The following is a 22918-nucleotide window of genomic DNA, read 5'->3' on the forward strand; positions in this document are numbered from 1 at the left end:
GCACACGCGATCGGCGCCCGCACACACCACCGCACAAACGAGTCTACCACCGACCGCCCCCGCCGAGCGCGTCTTGATGGAGTGCTAACGGCGTGTGTGGGTGTTGCGCACTTTATTTTGGCGAAATACTGTGCGTGCGTGCGTCTTATCTGCTCTATAGCTGTTTTAGCGACCTACGCGCACTACATTACAACAACGACGATTATTTGTTGTCGTCGGTAATAATATGTTAAAATAATAACAATAATAATAAGTCAGCGTCTCGTCGTCCGGAGTGTTTATATCACTCGAAATAATAATAATAATAATTACTGTGTATTATTATTATTATTAAACGCTGAACGTTCATTATCACTTATCAGCGATAACGCGCGCGGTACGGCAGAGTGCGACCACTGCGACCAGCGCACAAATACCGATTGTCCGTCGTCAATAACCGCAACAACAACTGTTGTGTTCGTTTTACCACCACTAAAAACCGTCGTCGTCGTCGTCGTTCGTATCAGAGATCGCTTCCGCGCCTACTGCCTAGTCCTAGTGCGACTGTGGTAGTGGTGGTGGTGGTGGTTCGAGTCAGCCGCGGCCGACGGACAGATAGACTCGCGGACTACGACAGTCCGTCGCCGACGTGCATCGCGTGTCTGAGTGTGCTCTATTCGCGAGTGTGTTACTCTTCGGCCGCCGTCCGTTCTGCGCCCTTGTCGTGTGATATTAATTCGTATTATTATGTGCCGTTTCAAAGTGTTCGACGCCATACAGACGACACAGTGAACGACGCACACACACACCATGAAAACCGTTTTGTTGTACGTTTGCGCGGCGCTGGCCGTGTCCGGCGTCCGGTCGCTGTCCGTGTACACCGACGACGACGACGACGTCCGTAATACGCGCGTACCGCAGCCGTTCGCCGAACGCGTCGACGATCGCGGTCCGTCGTCCTCCAGGACCAGACGAGAGGTCTCGACCGCGCCGTCACCGCCGTCCATCCTGCCCGGCGTTTCCGACGGAAACTTGACGTCCAAAGTGAGTGTTTTGCGACTTGCCAATCGTTTGCTTATTGGGTACCTCCTTATTGCCGCCTCGTCGTTAGAGTTCGTACGAACAACGGTGTGTAGCTGTAGTTGTGAACGTTCATAGTACAGCAACACGTTCGCCTGGACGTGAACTAAGACGTTTTATACGAATCGATTTGGATAGGCGGTTTTCGCGTAGATGATACGGACTTGAGATAGAGAAATTTGTATACGAAATTTGCTCGTCTAAATCGGGGTAGGTAGGTAGGTACCTAATAAGGTTTGATGTGTAATGGGTATGGAACAGGTTTAGAATGAATACAGTAAACATGTTTTGTGCTAAACGTTCGAACCGAATTATCACTTATCAGTTGAGTAGCTTGAATTACTTGGCCTTAAATTCAAACTCTAATTTTATCCACCTACTAGGTCCGAGATAAAATAAAACAAGGAAGAAAACTATTTCATGAGTTTAATTAAAACTACTTGTATTGTAGGTAGAACAAAATGTATAGTTTATAAATTATAATATTGGTTTGGATTTTTGATACTTTTCAGATAACGTGCACCTTTATGTTATAAGACTATAGATAAGATTCATATAATATTATAATTATATAAGACAGGTTAAAATGTTTTCTCCTCGATCACTATTTATTGTATGCAATATATATTTTAAATCATAACAAACAATAATTATTTTATCTTTTTATGTCTTTAATTTTGTTGTTATTGATTAATTTCCTCTTTCATAAGTGTCTATACTTAACTGAATATTTATTTAGATATTAATGTATGCATTTTGTAATTATCCGGCGAAGTAATTTATGCAAGCATAGATTTAAATGACTAAATCTGACTACCTAACCCTAACCTACCTGATCGTTATAATGTATAACATTAATAGTACCTTGGTATATACCTAATTACCCATATCTACTTAGCACCTATATTAATATGTGTAACTGATTATTAATGTTTTGTTTGATGAAATAATTTATGTTTATAACTTATTATTCAAAATTATATGTTATAACACCACGTTCTCTTTATTCTCTCGGGGAAGTCACAAGGAATTAGTAGGGATACATTTTTGGATAGTTATCTCAAATTATAAAAGAAATTTAGTAGGTACTTCCAAAAAAGATGTACCGAGTATAGCATATTATACAGCGTATTTGTTTTATATTTGATTAGTTATAACTAGACAACTAATAATAATATTAGTATTGGTCTGTTATCACTTCATTACAGAATATAAAAATGTTATCACCCCTCTAAGCAAGATCAGTGTGATTAAAAGGCTTGATCAATAAATCTATCATTTAGGTAGTACATTAAATTATTATTTTTCCTTAATTAAAAATATAGTAAAATGTCCCTACTATAAATTACAGAATAAATTATATTATTAAATTGGAAGTCTATACTTAGGTACCTATATCTGTTAAGAGGATGTTAGTACAATATTTGATTTTTTTATCTCAAAACACACACTTTCAACAGAAAATATATTCAACGTATAAAGTTATTTTATAATTTATGAGTATTTAATGTTAGAGTGAATTCACCTGTTACAAAAATTATAAAGAATAAGTATTTTTGAGGGTTTGATTCAACAGTTTTTAATTTTATTATTAATTTACATTAAAAATTGAAAATAAATTTCTAAATTCAAATGAATATTAACTAGTTTTAAAACAATATTTAAATAAATCAATATAATATATTTATAAAATAATTTGGCATGAATTTGTTTTGTCTTCTGTTGTGTGTAGGCCAGAGAAGGTAAACAAATAGTGCGTTGACCTCCTCTGAAAGTGTAATTGGTACTAGAAGTACCTATAATTTTATAATGAATAATATCTATTAATAGTAAAATATATACAATATATTATAATGAATCTATGTTAAAATTTAAAGTATATAATATTAAAAATATAAATGAATACTGGCTATTGGCAGTTAGTAGACCAGTCGGTTATACGAGTACCAAAATCAGTACGTACCTACTATAATATCCTCGATAATATCTAAAGAAAGTAATGAAATGGTTATTGTTTTAATTTATAAATAGTGGCGTAATACTTGTTTAATTATTGATTACCTATTTAATTAGTACCTACCTATTATATAATTTTTATATTTTCAAAAATATAAACCTATCTTTATCTATAGGTACTCCGATAGGTACTTATATTTTTATTGTTAAATACCTTGTTTAATACTTTCTACATTTTTTCTTGTTTTACTTTATTTAAAATAGGTAAACTGAATTTTCTATTTAAAATTAAGAAATTAGTACAATATCTACTTATAAAACAATAAAATACCAAATATCTTTTATAATATACTCATATGCTTATAATACCCATGCTTTCACTTGATAATAGCACCAAATCTTAAAAATATAACAATGCATTACTTATCTGGGTACCCAATTATATCAGCTATTGTATAATGAATATTATTATTATTAAGCAATAGTTCTTCTTAAATTATCAAAAATTCAATGAATATCTACAGTTTTATAACGTGTAAGTGTAAATTATTCTGAAAGTATGTTTATTGTTCTTTAATATACTTTACATACATAAGTAGTTCTTTTTTAATAATTATCTATGAAAGCAGGTATTTATTAATTTTAAAAGCTTTGTTAGAAGGTTAAATGCCTATTCATCTGTTTAATAGCTTAATGAACTTATTTAATAATATAATGTAAATGCACACACACACACACACACATATATATATATATAACATTGTTAAATAAATAAATAAAAAGTCTCTTTTAACCATGGTTTTCATTTATCTCTGTTACCCCCTTTCCACCATTACTTTGGATAATTAATGTTCTACTGTATTAAAATATCACAACTTCAATGTAAATATGCATGATTTGTCCATAGAATAAACAAACCAAATTTAGTAAATATATATCAATACTAATCGAGATACTAATGAAAAAGTTAATGTATTGTCTTTTAAATTTTTAAGAAACTAAAATTAAATAGTAGATTATTTCTTTTTACTGGTTATCTATTTGGTAAACTTATAAGTAATAACACAAAATATTTAATTTACCTAATTAAAAATAATTTAAATGTTTTAGGTCTTCAATCAAATTTGATTTGCATTAAGAATGATTAGGTTAACATAACTGTAAAGAAATTCTCTTAAAGTTATAGTACCTAAAATTAATTAGGTGTAAAACTTTTGGGTACTTGTTCATTGTGACTACCACATATTATGGGTTATAGCTACGCTGTGTCCCACTCTTATCTTGCATTTTGCAAGTAAATTATACTTTTAATCTGGCTTTTAATTCTATTAGAGATAATTAGGGGCTAGCATTGCCACTTGCTCGGACATTCAAAATGAAAATATCCCTCGATATGCTATGCAAAACCACCTAAAGTAGGTCACAGGGTTAAAAAAAAACAATGTCCATAGCCCATAATTTTGTTAACAACACTATCAATAAATACATTGACATTAGCTTTGGGTAGTTTTGTATTATTATAAACCTATTAAAAAAAAGAGGTGCTTTGCACGCCATGCGTTTGACATCAAAATAGTCGCAATAACGCATAAGTACCAACTTTTGTTTATTGTTTTTTTTTTTTTTTAAATATATAAGATTTAGATACCCATTTTTAATTCATAGAATTTCTATAGGTGTATACAACTATATTTAATTTATTATATTATGGATAGGTACCTAGTAGATAATGATTGTTAATTTTTATAATTAAATATAATTAGGTAGATCTTAGATTTCTGAAATAAATATTTTAAAAACTTTATTACAATTAAAAACAGTATGTACTAGAATAAGTAGGTATTAACATTTTTTTTAAATATTTGGAAATAGTATTTATAAACTAAATACCTAGGTAAGTTGGTATCTAATAAGAGCGAGAATAAGAGTTATTTTTTATTAAATCGAGTGCAAAAAGAAACTAATACCTAATATATTAGGTAATTTATTTAAAATTAGATTGCTGATTAATTATAATTTAACTTTTTCAGGTTTTTCATTTAAATGAAACTCGGCAACAATTGATGGTACACTGGGTTGGTGAAAACTCAAATGTTATCATATGTTTGGCTCGTGAAGGATATCCTTCTTCATCTGTATACATATCATATGATTATGGAGATACCTATCTTAATAAGACGGAATCATTTAAAATAGATGCTACTAAAAATCTATATGCATCTATTGACAAATTTTATATACATCCTGCCTTTAAAACACATGTAATTTTTTATTGTTGAATTATGGTTTTATGTTTATTAATTATTTGTTTTCCATTGTTTTGTATTTTCTAGTGTGTATATACAGATGTAGTAAACCGTAAAATATTCACGACAACTGATCATAGTAAAACTATTAAATCAATTTCACTGCCATTTGTGCCCAGTGAAGTGACTTATAAGCCTGATGAACCACTTGTGTTTATTGTTCATGACAAAGTTAACCCTACAAAACAAGTATGTACAATTTATACTTAAATACTAGGTATCATATTATTTATACTATTTTAAGGTCATATTGTAATCGACACTCATATTTTATCATTGCCATGTTGTTTGTTAACTTTTTTTAGTACTATTATAATTTTAAATAACGTTGGTCAGCATTTATGTAGGATGTTAGTAGGGTACCCATATCTATATTTCTCATTTCCTGTCCTTCAAATTGAATTGATTGTGGAGAAATTTATTAGAACATGACCGGATGTTTTAATATTTATGTTTTTATCGGGGACAGGAACCTTTTAGTTTTTTCAGTTCTTTGATTTTGATTCTGGGACTTAATACTTATTTGTATTTTTATATTACTTCAGATTTTTGGTATGGTTTTTTTTTTTATTATTGAGCTAAGACTGGTGTTTTTGTAAGTGCATTTGTTACCTGTTTTCAAAAGAAATACAAATGTATAACTTACTCTCACTAACCTACTAGGACTAGATTAATAAGTGATGACCAATGAGGCTGGAATAAGTCTTCTATAGTTTATAATTAATTACATTTAATAAAAATGAATCAATTATTAACTTTGAATTTTTGTATTTCAGATTTTAATATCAAATTAATAGGTATTGTTTAATATGATTAATTTTATAATCTTATTTTTAAATATGAATTATAAAAATGCTTAGAAAAATTGATTTATTGTTTTGAAATTACTTATATTCTTCTACTAGAATGTAAATAATAATATTGATAAAATTAGAGTATTATGAAAAAGGATAATTATTAAAACTCAATTGATCAAATTTTATATTTATTTTTGTCTATTCTATATAATTTATAATCAACGAAATTACTTATAAATAATTGTTCCAATCAACAGTTATGGAGTGTTAAAATGTTAATTCATCTTTGTAAAATATCTTTTGACTTCAAAAAAATGAATTTTATTTATTTTTTTAAAAGTTAGGCTAGAATTATAAAAACATATACTTTCTCAAAAATCTTAAATTTCTCGCAATTAGGAATGTTTATTGCCACAAAACTTAAGACCTGAAACTCAGGTTCATATTGTTATCAAACCAAAAGTAGAGCACTTAAAAAGTGCATCACTATATTATATGCAAAAAGCATATTGAAATATCTTAATTTTAAACATGACAGATTATAGTTTAGACAAGCCATAATGTAATACTGGTTGATGATTTAAAATTTATCTGAATACTAATTATACTTTGAAAAACAAGTCAATTAACCTAAAATAAATATAAATAATTTATTTGAATGTACCTATATTAGGAGGTATTAATTGGTTGTACAAATATGAAGTATCAAAAAAAAAAAAAAAAAATTAAGTACAATTGAAGTTTTTAATATTTTCTAAAATTTAAAACAATATGAATAATATTTAATTTAATATTATTCACAATAAATTATGTATATGTAATATCACTGTATGTATACAAAAGTACACAAAATTTATGCAGTAAAAAAAATATGATTGAATGACTATTTAATATGATGAATTCCAGTTCTTATTTGTTTCTTTATGTTTATAGTTATGGATAACTCATGATTTTGGTATTACTTGGACAACCCTTGAAGAACGCGTTAAATCATATTTCTGGATTCCAACAAAATGGGATTTGTATAAAAGTGGACATTCATTGGTTATACAACGTGAAGAATCAGCAACAACATCCACTGTAATTGCTGTTTCAGAAAATATCAATTCTGGTCAAAATAATTTATTTACTTTAGCTGTAAATGTATTACAATTGAAAGCAAGAGATGACTATATGTTTGTAACTGTACAACTTTCAAAGGTATTATTTAATAATTTTATTAATTTATAAACATTTATCTATTTTATATATTCTCAATTGTATTCAATACAATAATGCAATTTTTATTTTATTTTTTTTAGAATAATTTAGATTTATTGGTTAGCTACAAAGGAGGAAATTTTGTTCGAACTCGGTTTGACACTGAACTCGACAGACGTGATTATCATATTGCAGATATCACTGCTAATAGAATAATGGTTGCTGTTGCTCATACTCGTACTTTGTCTAACTTATACATATCTGATGTAATACAGTCTTCTAATGAAGACACGGTATCATTCAGTTTATCTCTTGAAAGAGTGGTTGCATATTTCCCTAACATTACATGGACAGAATCTTTAATTAGGTACTATACTATTTTTGTAGTTATTATAAAATTACAATAAATCTAATTCTAATATTTTCATAAACCTTTAATACCTAATTAACATTAAAATTTTTCTTCGTCTCATATAAGTAGTTACCCTAACTTTAGCTCTGAATACTTCTCACTTGCTATCTCTAACCACTGCATTTATAGCTGATAATATTTATCTTACTGATATTTTATTTGAAAAGCCTTACCTATTTTGTAAACGTTGTTTTTCATGTCTCTTTAAAAAAATTTTTTTTTTATTTTAATATTTAATATTTAAGAGATTATGTCTCTTATAATTAACTAATAATATTATGTTTCAGTGATTTGTGGGCTGAACCTTTTGCTGATATACACAAAGTTAAAGGCCTCCAAGGAATCTATATTGTTTCACAGATTTCTGCTTCAATGCCGACAGGAAGTGTGGACATAGGTCCAGAGCATATTGTGACTCTGATCAGTTTTGATTGGGGGTTTGATTGGCGGTTGCTAAATGTTACACGATCTTTTTCTCATTGTGAAAAGGTTATAATATACATTTGATATATCATTTGATGTTTCATGATTTATATTGACTTTTTTCTTTTATTGCAGTCGGATAACTGTTCTTTACATCTTACTCAAATGTTTGCTCATGTGTATCCTGTCACTAGAACTCATACGTTTATCTTATCATCAAAGTCTGCTCCTGGAATTATTATGGCTACTGGAGTAGTTGGTAAATCATTAAAGGGTAGTCCTGGAGTTTTTGTCAGTAGAGATGCTGGACTCACGTGGCGACAAGTATTAAAAGAAATGCATTTTTATAACATTGGTGATCATGGAGGCATTTTGGTTGCTGTCCGATACTACAAAGGTGAAAAAGAAGAAACCAGTCAAATTCTTTATTCAACCGATGAAGGAGAAACATGGCTTGAGAAAAATTTCACTAATAGTCAAATAAAAGTTTATGAGTTGATGACTGAACCTGGGGAAAATACTACTGTTTTTACTATGTTTGGCTCAGTTATGGAAAAACATGAGTGGTTAATAGTTAAAATTGATCTAAAGAATGCATTTTGTAAGTATTATACTGTTTTTATTAATTAACAAATAATAGAGAAATACATCTAGTAGTTATGACTTTAATTAATACATATTTTAATTTTATTATTGTGCAATTATAAAATAGTAAAATAAATATTTGTCAGTTGTAGTTAAATAACTTGATCTTAATTATTTATTAAAACCAAATACATTTTTGTAGCTTATAACTGTACAAAAAAGGATTATAAATTTTGGTCACCTACCACTTCGAAAGATCATTTAAAAACATCATGTGTTCTTGGTCAGACACAAATATTTCAAAGAAGAGCACCTAAAGCAAATTGTTACAATGGAATGGATTATGATCGACCATCTCAGACCTTGACATGTGATTGTGATATTGAAGATTATACATGGTAAACATAGTTTATTTTTTATGTGATTAAGTGTTGAACAATTTATAAATAATTTGTTGTAAAAATTACTTTTTAAAACTATCATTGTGATCGAAATATTTATATTTATTTTTCAGTGATCATGGATTTACATGGTTTTCAAATTCTAAACAATGCATTAGAAATAAAACAAGTAGCTTTGATCCTTATTTAATTCCGTCGTTTTGTAAACCTGGTTTAATGTATAATCGTACAAAAGGTTATCGTTTAATACCAGGAGATAAGTGTAAATATGGACGTTCATTAGAATTCATGCCTCAAGAAGTTCCATGTCCATTTGAGTATGTGTTTTAATATAAATATTAAAAATAACTTTTATAATACTGATTTTATTTTTTTAGGGAAAAGTCAGAATTTATTTTAGTTGCTCAAAAAGAGCGTATTCTTAGATTTAGTGGTAATTTACCATATGAAGTATTACCTGTGCGTAAACTTGAAAATGTCATTGCTGTAGAATTTGATGTGGAAAATAATTGTGTTTTTTGGGCTGATATTGTTACTGATACTATTGGGGTATAATAAATTATTCAATATTTATGTTATTATATTTCTTTTCATTTGTTACTCATGTTTAAATTAATGATTTTTAAATTTTTTTTTTTTTTTAGCGACAATGTTTATCTGATGGCAAACATGGACCAGAAATTTTGGTGAATTCTGGTCTTAGTAGTGTTGAGGGAATGGCATATGATTGGGTATCTAAACATCTTTATTTTGTCGATGGTGCATTGGCTAAAATAGAAGTTATACGAACTAATACTAAAATTCCTGGACACATGCGTAAGACTATACTTGGTCCTACCCATCTAAAAAAACCTCGAGGGTTAGCAGTTCATCCTAGACTCGGGTATGTATATTATTTTAACTTCATGTTAACACATACATTATAAAAATTCTTTTTAGTTATTTGTTTTGGACCGATTGGGCTGTTGGTGAAGCCAAAGTAGCAAGAGCTAATTTAGATGGATCTGATGTGAAGACATTAATTAGTAATGATTCTATTGAATGGCCAAATGGATTAGCTGTGGATTATATAGCTGAACGATTATATTGGGCAGATGCACGCCATGATTATATAGCTTCTTGTGATCTACATGGAAATAACATTAAAAAAGTTTTAAAAAATGATGTAAGCATTACAATTAATTAATTAATTTGTTAAATTAATGTTAATAAAACTTGTACACAATGCATTATATATTTTTAATTTTAGGAAAAAGTTTCTCATCCATTTGCTGTAGCTATTCTTAAAGATTGGATCTATTGGGATGATTGGAAACAAAATTCTATATTTATGTCAGATAAAGATCATGGTGCTAAAATACAAACAGTTGCTTCACATTTGCCAGGATTAATGGATTTAAAAGTATGATTGTATAAGATAATGTATATGTATAATATATTACTTAACATGTTATATTATTATATTTTATTTTATTGAATATGTTTAGGTATTTTCTCATATGTCACAAATTGATACGAATGCGTGTTCAAATAATAGTAATAAATGCTCTCATTTTTGTTTTGGTTTACCAAATCAAATGTTTTCTTGTCAATGTCCCGATAATATGAATAAATCTGATGGTAGTTGTCTTTGTCCTGGTCTTAAGGAACCATTCTCCAATGGAACTTGTCCATCAGGTAAATCAATTATTGTTTTAGTATTAATTTTTTATCAATATTTTTATTTATTTATATTTATATTATGACTATTATGAGTCATAAATTGTTTTTAATTTGATTTATTGGTACTTATCTATTATAACTATCACTAATTGCCAGTATATGGTTTTTATCCACTTTTTACTATAATATACCTATATTTTTGCTATAATAAGTATTAAATAAGATAGGTTAGTCTTAAAAAGTTCTATAGAAAAATTATTTTATGTAAAACACTTACCATTATTGGCAATTCATAATATTAGTACTGATTTATTTTCAATTTTTTATATTATAATACGCATTTATATATTTTTTTAATAGCTGGTCAAACTTGTTCAGTTGATTATTTCCAATGTGCTAATGGTAACTGTGTGCCTAAATATTGGCAATGTGATGGGGATAATGATTGTGGAGATAATTCGGATGAAGTAAGATTATTCTTTATACCTAACTAATTTCAAATTATGTTAATTCTGCTTAAATTATGATAACTTACCAAGTGTGAAGTGTGTCAAATATTAGAAATAAAAAAATAAAAATTTGATAACCAAAATTTTAATAATATTAATAATATTTTTTTTATTGGACGTAAAAACATTAGCTATTAGGCCATTAGTTGTTAGTATACATTTGTTTTCATATGGTTTAAATTTAATTTAAGCTTAGATCAGGTTATATAAATTGATTTCCTTCAAGAAGTTAATGATGTTGTTTGATTGAAATAAAAATGTATTGTTATGTTATCTATCGTTCAAAATCAAACATGAGTTTTCGAAATAATGAGCGTCTTTTATTTCAAAAACTATTAATGAATTTAATGAATTACTCACTGTAGCTAGTGTAGCTAGATTGTTATCTGTATTATTAAGACTAATATTAAATAAATAAATAATTAATTAATAATTATAGATTATTTGTAATTTGTTTATAAAAGTTATAAAATACGACTCCATATAATATTATCATAAAATCATCTCCTAAAAACTATATAAGTTATGAAATAAAGAGTTATATATTGTTCAGTCCATTAGTCCGTATTTTAAGTATTTTAGCTGTGTACATTTTTTCTAATATAATAATTTGTTAATAATAAACTAAGTAGGTAACTTAAACTATTTAATTAATAGTAATATATTAATATATTATATAATAAGTAAATAGGTAAATTATTAGTAAAAATATTTTAATTTAAAATACAGGTTGTAAATTTGATTAATTCTGTTAATTATTATTGTTATTATTTTTTTTTTGTTAAATATATTTACAATCTTAACAATCTAATATAAAGATCTTACAATTGTATTTATTGATTATAGCTATTTATACAAACTTAACTAATGTTTAGGTCAAGTGTACCAAAGTTTCGTGTGGTCCAAATTCATTCCAATGTGATAATGGAAAGTGCATTCCATCATATTGGACCTGTGATTTTGATCCTGATTGTGAGGATAGTTCAGATGAAATAAATTGCAGTAAATATATTTTTGCATTTTTAAATTTAATTAAGATAGTTAATTTTATTTTATTTTTAACCTAGCTAATTAAAAAGCATTATATATCTAATTAGTTAACTAGTTTTAAGCCACATACGGTTTTTCAAGTACACAACTTTCTTTACCTAAACATAATTTATTAAATCTAAAGAATTTCTTTAACTTTAAAACTATATTATATTGAAATTTTCAGAGTATTCAAATTGTTCTGTTGGACAATTTCGTTGTAAGAATGGCCGATGTATTTCAATGCACTGGCGCTGTGATTTAGAAGACGATTGTCATGATGGGTCTGATGAAGTTGACTGTTTAAATATTTCCAACAATTCTTCATCAACTTGTCCACGTTAGTATATTAGTATATAACACATTATTATTAAATTTTGATTTGTATGTACTAATATAAACTCAAAAACATATTAATGAATTAAAAAACCTTGAAATAGAAACCTATAAACATTAAACACTTCCTTTTTTATAAAAAGAAAATTAGTTTTTTTTAAATTTAAAGACAATTAAAAAAAAAAAAAATCAGAGTTTATGTAGATTTAAATTATCTTTCTTTTTATAGATTGGTCTAATGTAATTACTTAGTGAACAATACAATTATATAATATATTATACTCATTAAAAAAATAACAATGTACTACACATGATTACATGATATATACTTTTGATTAGAATTCAATTAGTAAGTTAAATTGTATTGGCTTAAATCTAAATTGAATAATATATTTATACAATTATATTCATGTTCAAAGCAGCTTCTTTTTGAAGTATTAAAACCCAAGTTTCTAGGTTTCTTATCAAATAAATAAAATATAGGAAACTTTTATTTAGTTTCTTTAATTAAACAAAAAATCAAATAATAAAGAATTAACATAATTAATAAACAATTTAATTATATATAAATACATTATTACATTATATATAAACATATTTACTAAGAATTTATCTAAAGTTCAACTGTATTAATCGAGAATTTGTAATTAGACAATTATAATTTATAACTAACAATTTTTAATTAAATAAAAGTAAATATTCAGTCTAAAAATGAAAGAACACTTGCGTGATAAAAATATGCATTAATATGTACTATTCTTTTTCGGTATTTACATCAAACAGAATACTATAAAAAAAAATATGAAAATGTATACAAATTCTGACTAATTTATAACCAAGCAATACTAAATGGCAAATATTCAAATATTTAATGTATTTTCTTGTCTTGTAGCAAGTAGTTTCCATTGTCCTGGTACTGCAAGTACTTGCATTCCAGCCAAATGGCAATGTGATGGTGAAAAAGATTGCCCTGAAGGTATAGATGAACTTAACTGTGAAGTAGCAACCTGTGAATCTTGGCAATTTGAGGTTTGTATTATTTACAAGTATTTTATATGATATACTTTGTCTATAGTTTTAACATTTCCACAATCTGTTTAATTATAGTGTGCCAACAAGAAATGTATATTTGCATCTTGGAAATGTGATGGAGATGATGACTGTAATGATGGATTTAAGAGTGATGAGGTTAACTGTACAACTACAAATAGGACTTATCCGGTTGAACCAACTACTCCATCTATACCATTTATCACTAATGTTAATAATAATATTTTAATTAAGTATTTTATGTTTATGTTATTAAGTTATTTTATTTCTAATTGTTTAGGGTACATGTAGTGAATGGTTATACCGATGTAATAATGGAAAATGTATTCCTTATTGGTGGAAATGTGATAATGTAATGGATTGTGAAGATGGTTCAGATGAAGAGCAATGTGGAACTTTAACTCCTGCAATTGCTAAAACAAACATTTCAATTGTAACTCCTAAAAATATGTGTCCTCAGCATTATTTCCAATGCAACTCTGGTTTGTTTGTTGTTGTTTTTTTTTTCTTAAAAGTAGTATTACACTGATACAATATTTGTTTAATGTACAAATGATAATTTTTGACTTAGGTTTATGTATTGAAGACTCATGGGTATGTGATGAAATTTTTGATTGTGATACGGGTGAAGATGAAACTAACTGTAAAAACAACAATTTTGTGGGACGTTGTAAAAACCATGTTTTGGAATTTAAATGCCGTATATCTGGATCATGTATTAGTATTGATAAAGTTTGTGATGGTACCCCACAATGTCCAGATGCTAGTGATGAAATGTTTTGTACCAATAATAATCAAAGTAATTGTACTATCAATAATAAAAAAAGTAAATCTATCCATTTTCTAAAAAAAAAAATTATTATTTAGCTCCTGGAACACCAAGTTGTGGAGTGGGTCTATTCCCATGTGATGGTAGCAGATGTATACCAGCATCAAAACGATGTAATCAGCATAAAGATTGCTATGATGGTACTGATGAAGAGTATTGTGATACAATAAATAATACTTTAAGTATACAAGTAAGTATCAATATTTACTTAATTGAAGTTATTTTCTATTTAGCCATATCATTATAGCAATGTTAATTTAAAAACTGTTGGCGTTTATCTTCTTTTATTTTAATTTTAAATACATCTTATTTCTGTATTTGCATTTAAGGTTATTACCCGCTATGCTTTGTTACCTTTTTTTTTTATCATTATTATTTTATATTAAGTTTGTAGTCTTTACTTAGTTATATTAAATTTTTTTACATTTTTCTTGTAGGTGTCTTTAATGTTTATTGATGAACATGAAACAACTTCAAATTCTCTGTCTTTATATTGGGCATCACCAAAAAATTTGAGTTTGGAATATTTACCTTCCATCAGTGAATCACGTATGCCAGAAACATCGGTTAATAAGACATGGGTGTCCGTAACTAATTATAAGTTTACGTCACTCAAGCCATATACTGCATACAATATGACTGTATTTGTCCGTCAAAAAGATGCACCTAGTACTATCTACCCACCTGCTTTTTTCATACTGGCATCAACTGCTGAAGGCGGTATGTTTAAATTAATTATTTAAAATGCAATTTGAAATTATAATTTTTAATTTAATTTTATAGTTCCAAGTGCTCCTCTGAATGTAATAGTTAAACAAGTAAATGCGGAAGAAGTTTTAGTTACTTGGACTAGACCAGAAAATCCAGCTGGTCGCATTTTGTCTTACAATGTTTATGTTGAGCCACCTCACCCAGCTATGGTTTTGTCTGTTGAAGCTGATTATAACAATATTACACAATCATACCCTGTTCGATCATCGTTATATCGTAGAAAAATTGAATATAGTTTTTGGGTATGCTTTGTTTTTGATAAAAAGGAATAGTAGCAATCACATTTCATATGAAAAATACAATTTTTTTTGTTGAACGTTTTTAAATTAGAGAGAACATTTGCTGGTGTGATGTTCTTAAAATGGTTTTAAACTTTTTTTTTTAGTGAGGAAATTATACTGCAATGTGACTATAAATCAAAATGCTAAATTTGTGTGTATTTCTGATAAAATAAAGCTTAAAAAACATCACACTTAACAGTGATTTTATCAAAGTCACTTTTTAATGCTAAATTTGTGTGTATTTCTGATAAAATAAAGCTTTAAAAACATCACACTTAACAGTGATTTTATCAAAGTCACTTTTTAGTTTATTACTTTGACAGATTTGAATATAGTAGTTTTAAAGGTTGATTTTGCTTATTTTTTTTCAATTAATCAAACTAAATTATTAAAAATGTTATTTAATTAGTAAAATATCATTTTAAAGACCAGTATAATATAAATCAAATATTAAATTTATAGTTTTGACCACTGAAATTTGTTCATATGAAAGGTTTATTATTATTCCTCGTAATATACTTGTTAAAAGTTCGCCATTCTTACATGTGTTGTTTCAGTCATAAAAACTTGGGTGAAAACTAAATATGGGAATACAGAGTGATTCTTTTATCTAATACTTATTATTTCAAAATGTATTAATGTTTTTGAAAATATTTTTTTTTACATACTTTCCAGTCAAAATATATACATGAATATAATATATATATTTATTGTTTTAATTTTTTAACTTTGAACTTTTTTGATTATTGTCAACATACATTTTTAAATTCATATTTTGAAGCAGATGAAATTGTATTACATTTATGGATTATTAAGATACATAAAAATCTGAATTCCAATGAATACCTAACTCATGAGTCAGAAGTATTAATAATTTAAGAAAATAGACTATCATTTTACTAAATCCATTCTGTTCATCTAGATTTTAAATAGTTATATTTCTATAACCAACTAAAATGTATACATAGATAATATTCTTACATTAAAGTTTGACAATTTGTCAATTTACTCTTATATTAAAGTAAACAATAAAAAAATTGATTCTGCTGAACATAAACTTAGTATGTTGTATGTGTTTAAGATTGAAACAACATATGTATGTTTGGTGTCCTCTTTAATACTATTAACTTGCATATCAATCTAGGTTACTGCCAAGCTATCAGAGTCTGAATCTGAACATTCTGCTGTAAAAAGGTTCCATTTTGATGAAGATTCTCTTGTAGATGTTGATTTAAAATTAAATATTACTGCAAGAACCGAAAATAGTATCACTATATCTTGGGATAGTGTTGAACATGCAGATGGTTTTAGTATTATTTCTTCAGCACCAATTAAAGAAGGGCCGTATCCAAATTCTATTCAGTCATTTAATGTATCTAATAACAATAATGCATTAAAGTTTACAAGTTAGTACTATTAAATTTTATGAACAAATTTAAATTTTTTGTTAACTTTATTGCATTAATTTTTAGTTACCAAACTGTCACCTGGTGTAACATACACAATAAATGTAATACCATTTAATGCGCGATATATTGGTATGAAATATACAATTGTAACAAAAACTGATGGTAAGAATATTGAAATTCCTGTTTATTAATTAAATTTAAACAAATATTTTTAATTTATTATTTATTTAGGTCAACCATTACCGCCCGTGACTAATATAACTGGCTCTTTAGTCAATATAAAAGATAAGAAAGAGTCAACAATTAGAGTACAATGGAATGCACCTAAACAGTATGGAAAAACTAAATGGCTCTATGGAGTTTATTATGGCACAAACGTTAATGATCTTCTAAATGGTATGCTAATGCATAAGATCTATAATATCTATTTAAATAATAATATACACACAATTTTTTTTAGGTCCAAAGTATAATACTTCAGCAACCATAGCCATTCTAATCAACATTGAATCTTGCACATCACTTATGATTGATGTTGGTGTGATTGGTCCCAATGGTATTGGGCCATTATCTAAGAGACCCTTTAATATTATAACTCCATTTGATCCAACTGTTCCACCTAAAGATATAAGAATTGAACAGCTTCAGCATTCAAGTGATCCAACGATTCTTATAAGTTGGAAAGCATCTTGTCACCCAGTTCAACAATCTTACAAAGTAAAAACCTTAAAAATGATATCTTAAAATGTTGTTTATTTTAATTAAAATTACAATGTACAATTGGTTTTTTAAGGTAAGTATTTTGGAATCCAACAAAAATAAAAATTTTGAAATTATTGTTCCAAATGTGTCCGACACCGAAGCGTCATTGCATTTTTCTGTTAACTATGGTGGAAATTACTTTATTCGTATCTCTACTATGACACCAAATGCTGTCCCATCACCATTGATTAATTACCGTGCTCCAGAATTGCCTTCCCCACACCAGGTCAAGGTATTTAGCATGCCTGATGGTCATTATGAAATATATTGGCATAAACCCAATATAACTCATCTACTTAAGCCATCGTGAGTACATAAATACATATTGATATATAAACATAAATCAATATAAATATACTTAATCTTCTAGGATGGTTCATTATTTGGTGCATATGTCTGAGGGTAGTGAATTGAATGTCACAACTGCCAAGACCTATCGAGCTGAAGATAGTCCATTTATTATCATTGATCCACCAACAAGTAACAAATTGTCAGTGGCTGTTCAACTGGCAACAAATGTAGGTTATGTATCTAAAATGTCCGAAGTATTCTCATTTATACCTCAAAGTGGTTAGTATGATACTTAAAACTAACTTTATATTTTAAACATCAAATCAATATTATGATTATTATTTCAGTTGATAGTCAATCTTCAGAAGTGGTCGTTGTTGGTGTCAATACCGGATGGATGTCTATGATTTTGGTATTAATAGTTATAGGATTATCTGCAGGTCTAACATACTTTGTTGTTAGACATCGAAACCTGCAAAATAGTTTTGTGCAATTTGCCAATAGTCGATATGATACACGATCAGGATCAGCTACTTTTACTGGAGTTGATAGTCTTGGTTAGTAGTTGATAATTGATTTTTATTCTTATTTTTCCATTACTTATCAGCTTATACTTTTTATTAATGACTTGATTATAATAGTCTTACATCATTTTAATTTATAATTTTTTAATTGAATTTGATCATTTGTTTATGCTCTCATAGGTTTAGGAGTGTTTAAAGGTATTCAATTTAATACAAAAATACTATATATTTTTGTACGCAAAATCATTTGATAGCTTGAATTTATCGTATTATTAATTTTTCAGATGATGAGCCAGCAGTTCAAGGCTTTTCAGATGACGAGCCACTAGTCATTACTTAACAATTATCAACTGATCGTTCCGTCATCTGTGATAAAGCGTAACCATTTATCTCAATCCAAGTGACATATTATTTATATTTATTAGAATTTAACATAGAAGTCAACTTCTTTATAATATTATTTACCTTTAATTCTAATGTTGTAACTGTTTATTTTTTACTTTAAAATATGTTATTTTATCCCTTATTTTATACTTTTAATTTAATTATTTTTTTCTAAACTGTTTGCCTTTTATTTTACTTAATAATTTATGAGCAAACATGTACAATTATATCCTATTGCCAAAATAGTTGTGACCCATCTCAAGTGATGTCGAAGTGGAAAAATAAATTATAGATTGAAATATCAAATATTCATTGTGCCATGGGAAATCGCAACTCCTCTACTTAACTAAATAGTGAAATTCCTCCACCATGAAATTGCTATACTTAAGCCGCTGAGAAGGCGCTACTCTTTCGCGCAAACAAATAGGTGGGCATAGCGGAAATGGTGTTGGCGGCCAGTATTTTGAAGGGTTTAGTGGTGGGAATGCGTGAGAACAGACTAATTTTAGTCGTCACCCAGAAGCGCTCTTTCAGTGGCCTGATTATACTATGAAATTGGTGTTGGGCTATGAGTGGACTATTAGTTAACTGCTGGATTGCAGTCTCTCGTGGTGCGTAGTATTTATCTAATATTTAAAAAGTCCGAAATGTTTTCTTTGAAGTCTAATTTTGGTTTAACAAAAACTTAAAAATACAAATCGATATAACAAAAGTTCTTAATCTTCTGATGAATGGGTTTTGGCGTCACTGCCCTTCTTTCTAGCTATCTGTAAAAATCGAAAACATTAAATAAAATAATTGATAATATTATGTTTAAAATACAATTAATATAATTTCAATACAATATGTGGTATCAATAAATTTTATCTTGAAAATAACTATGTCAATAATCCATTTTGTTACCATACACATGTTGTAAATATAATTTTAAAAACAATTGTTATTATTTGATTTGAAATGACTTCTGAAATTCTTTAAAGCCTCTGCTAAATGACTGAATTTTATGTATTTATATTCAGTTGTTAAAGTAGTGTAATCTGTATATTCTCATTTAATTGTTTTATATTGAGTTCGAAAAATTAATTTCAATATTTTAAATAATTATTAACAAAAATTACAAATATTAGCTTCCAACTAGAATATACTTTCGATGAATGCAGAATTTTTATCATAACAATTATAAAAATTTAATCAAATCTCTTGTATATTATTTCCTAGTGAATGGATATTGTTATTTTAATTTAATTTTTTATAGTATTACAATAATCTCCCTTTTCATTTGAATAATTATTTTGTGCTCAAATATATTTTAAATATATTTAATTAATGCCTAAGTAGTAGATATTTAAAATAAGATTAGTGGCATATTGTATATCTAGATTTTATTCATAATTGCATAATATTAGTCAGAGCCATACAAATATTGTAATGAGAAACTGCCCAATTTCTACTTATAGTATTGTATTTACCTAATTGTTTTTGTTTTTTTTTTTATATATATATAATACAAAGATACAAACTTTATATAATATTTATAGCAATAAATAATTTATCTATATCTTGTTAGCTGATACTGCGAGTAAATTTACCTAATATATTTTAACATGATTTATTTATAAAATGTCCATGTGCTTTGTAATTAGTTTCACAGTTGAGAAAAAAACAAATTTACTGTTATTTATGGGTTATTGTATCAGTGAAATTTAATTAAATATTGTATATCTACTTAAATTAAATCAATTTTTCTTTGATTTGGTTGTTCATCAAATATCAATCTACTTATTTTTTATGATTTTTTTCAAGACCTTTACACTTGTGCTGTTTATAATAAATTAATGACTCATTAAATAAACATTATTTTTTACTTAGTAGTTTAAAAATCACAATTCTGAACTCCACTCTTTAAGAGAAAACATTTGGTAGAAATTTGGACAAAAATTTTGTGCATCAAACCTAAGTCAATAAGACTAGCATTATCCAAGCAAGTAGTAAAAATTCTAACCAAATATGGTCAATACTTTTATTTTGTAATGAATCATACTGTTATTTATTTTTTTTTAGAGAATCATTAAAAATATTTTATATAACACATAAAATCTGATAAAAAATTATTCAGTTTATTATCGAGCAATTAATTTTTTTCATTTTATCATATCAAATATTATATAAGTCTATGTGTTTGTGCCCTGTGTATAGTTTTTAGATAATAACTAATAAGTATGCAGTTATGATCCATCGCTGTATCAACAAAAATGTGCTGTTAATTTAAACTGCAGCTATTTATTGTTCTATGTGGTTTTAATTTTACTATTAAATTTATTATTGGGCAAATATTTGGTTGAATATAATTGTAGTAGCTACCAAAGTTAGAAATACAATAAACCTAATGTAACATTTTTTTTTCTTATCATTTTAGTAAAGTTGTGAATAATTTTAAATACAATGTATTCATAATATAGGTTGTGAAAAATAAATGATCAAAATATAATTGTCTGATTAATGGAACTTTAATATTATTAACTTGAAGTTTTTTCTGTAATATTTTAAGTTACCTATTGTTTAAACGTTGAATAATATTGTACTACTATTGGTGATTTTTTTTTAATTACATTTAAAATACAAAAATAATTGGTTCATTTTCAGCCTATCCGTTTTTTTTTTATTATTGTAAAATATACATTTTTCTGGGAAAATGGTTGATAAATGTCTAACACATAAAACATATTTTTCATGACCTATATCAAAACAAAATAAATGAAAAAATGTATAACTTTGTATACTAAGCTATAATTTTTCTACTACCTACCTAATATAATATATTATATTATTTTTTCTATCTACATATTATATATTATTATTATTATTATTTTAAAACACGATTAGTATATTTTACTGTTTAGACCCCCACCATGTCTATTCAAACAAATTAATCATGCATATTATTATTGTTACTTTTATTATTATTTATTTTATTACATATATACATGCATTAATATAATATTATTATTGTCTTTCAGTTTGTATTATGACTGATTAAATTATAATTTAAGAAGTGTGTTTAGTTCAAACCTTTAAATATTATTATGCTTTTGTTTATTATTATCATATTTCTTTTTAATATTTAAGGTTAATGTATCCCGAATAATGTAATATTAGATTAAAGTGTTTGGTTGTTGATGTATGAAATTCAAAATACTATATAATCGTATGTTTCTTTAGTAATTCATGGTTTTTTTTTTTTTTTTACTTACCAAAACCTTTATTAAGTATATTAATGAAAAAAAATAAAATTTCTTAAATAAGTAAGAAATAGAAGTAAATTAAACATTTTGAAAAATATTCTTTCTATTATTTCAGTAATAATCAATTTTAAATTTAGAACCAAGTGTTATAGTCTATAGATCAATTTAGTTAAAAAAAAATGTGGTCAACCTAAGTTGTATAGGTACTATTAATAAGTGTTACCATTTAAAAAATTCCTCTTATTGTGCATAATATGTAGGCTAAAAGTGTTAGCAATTTGAAAAATATCTCAAAATCTATATTTCAATAGATACTTACTAGATTTTCTCAAAAACTCATTTCAAAGAAAGGTCAACCGACTGAATTAATAAATGTTCCCTGCAATCATGATCATACTGTATTTATTTATCAGTTTATAACTATCCATAAATGGGAAAATTATGTTTTAATAATTATGTTATCCTCCCGAAAATGAAAACATTTTTTTTTTACCATAAAAAAATCATATAAACTTCTGTGTATAAATTTATTATTGATTGATCTAGTACAAATTTTAATAATTCACAACATAACATTTATAATTTATTTATTTATTAGTTATAAATTAATCACTTTTAATTACATTAATTCATTTTATTAGATTTGGTATATAACAATTCATATATAAGTACCAATAATTGTTATGTTTTAAAATGTTTA

At 26.8% G+C, this 22918-nt stretch overlaps 1 protein-coding gene across 2 annotated transcripts; it reads left to right on the top strand.

The window, feature by feature from the left end:
• Positions 1-345: 345 nt before the first annotated feature.
• On the top strand, positions 346-22198 carry LOC114132896 (sortilin-related receptor-like). Of its 2 annotated transcripts, XM_027998497.2 has the most exons (33): positions 346-1023; positions 5046-5276; positions 5349-5510; positions 7052-7318; positions 7420-7685; positions 8018-8219; positions 8289-8754; positions 8941-9136; positions 9253-9456; positions 9517-9688; positions 9784-10022; positions 10079-10304; positions 10389-10541; positions 10627-10816; positions 11162-11268; positions 12186-12312; positions 12527-12679; positions 13568-13704; positions 13783-13935; positions 14006-14207; positions 14297-14524; positions 14593-14744; positions 14992-15274; positions 15338-15567; positions 16751-17012; positions 17079-17177; positions 17247-17411; positions 17476-17732; positions 17809-18083; positions 18148-18347; positions 18416-18625; positions 18773-18790; positions 18877-22198. In XM_027998497.2, the coding sequence occupies exons 1-33, from the start codon at positions 790-792 to the stop codon at positions 18930-18932; spliced, it is 6522 nt and encodes a 2173-aa protein (XP_027854298.2). In that variant the 5' UTR covers positions 346-789; the 3' UTR covers positions 18933-22198. The 2 variants fall into 2 exon arrangements, with proteins under 2 accessions (XP_027854298.2, XP_027854299.2); XM_027998498.2 differs by lacking the exon at positions 18773-18790 and having other exon boundaries at positions 349-1023.
• Positions 22199-22918: the final 720 nt, after the last annotated feature.

This window comes from Aphis gossypii, chromosome 2 (genome assembly GCF_020184175.1).
Source record: "Aphis gossypii isolate Hap1 chromosome 2, ASM2018417v2, whole genome shotgun sequence".
NCBI classification, from domain to species: domain Eukaryota; kingdom Metazoa; phylum Arthropoda; class Insecta; order Hemiptera; family Aphididae; genus Aphis; species Aphis gossypii.

Coding starts and splice junctions, on each gene's coding strand:
- LOC114132896 (XM_027998497.2), top strand. CDS start 790: ATGAAAACCGTTTTGTTGTACGTTTGCGCGGCGCTGGCCGTGTCCGGC. Junction 10,023..10,078: donor GCAGTTCATCCTAGACTCGG/GTATGTATATTA, acceptor AATTCTTTTTAG/TTATTTGTTTTGGACCGATT. Junction 17,178..17,246: donor AATTGTAACAAAAACTGATG/GTAAGAATATTG, acceptor TTATTTATTTAG/GTCAACCATTACCGCCCGTG.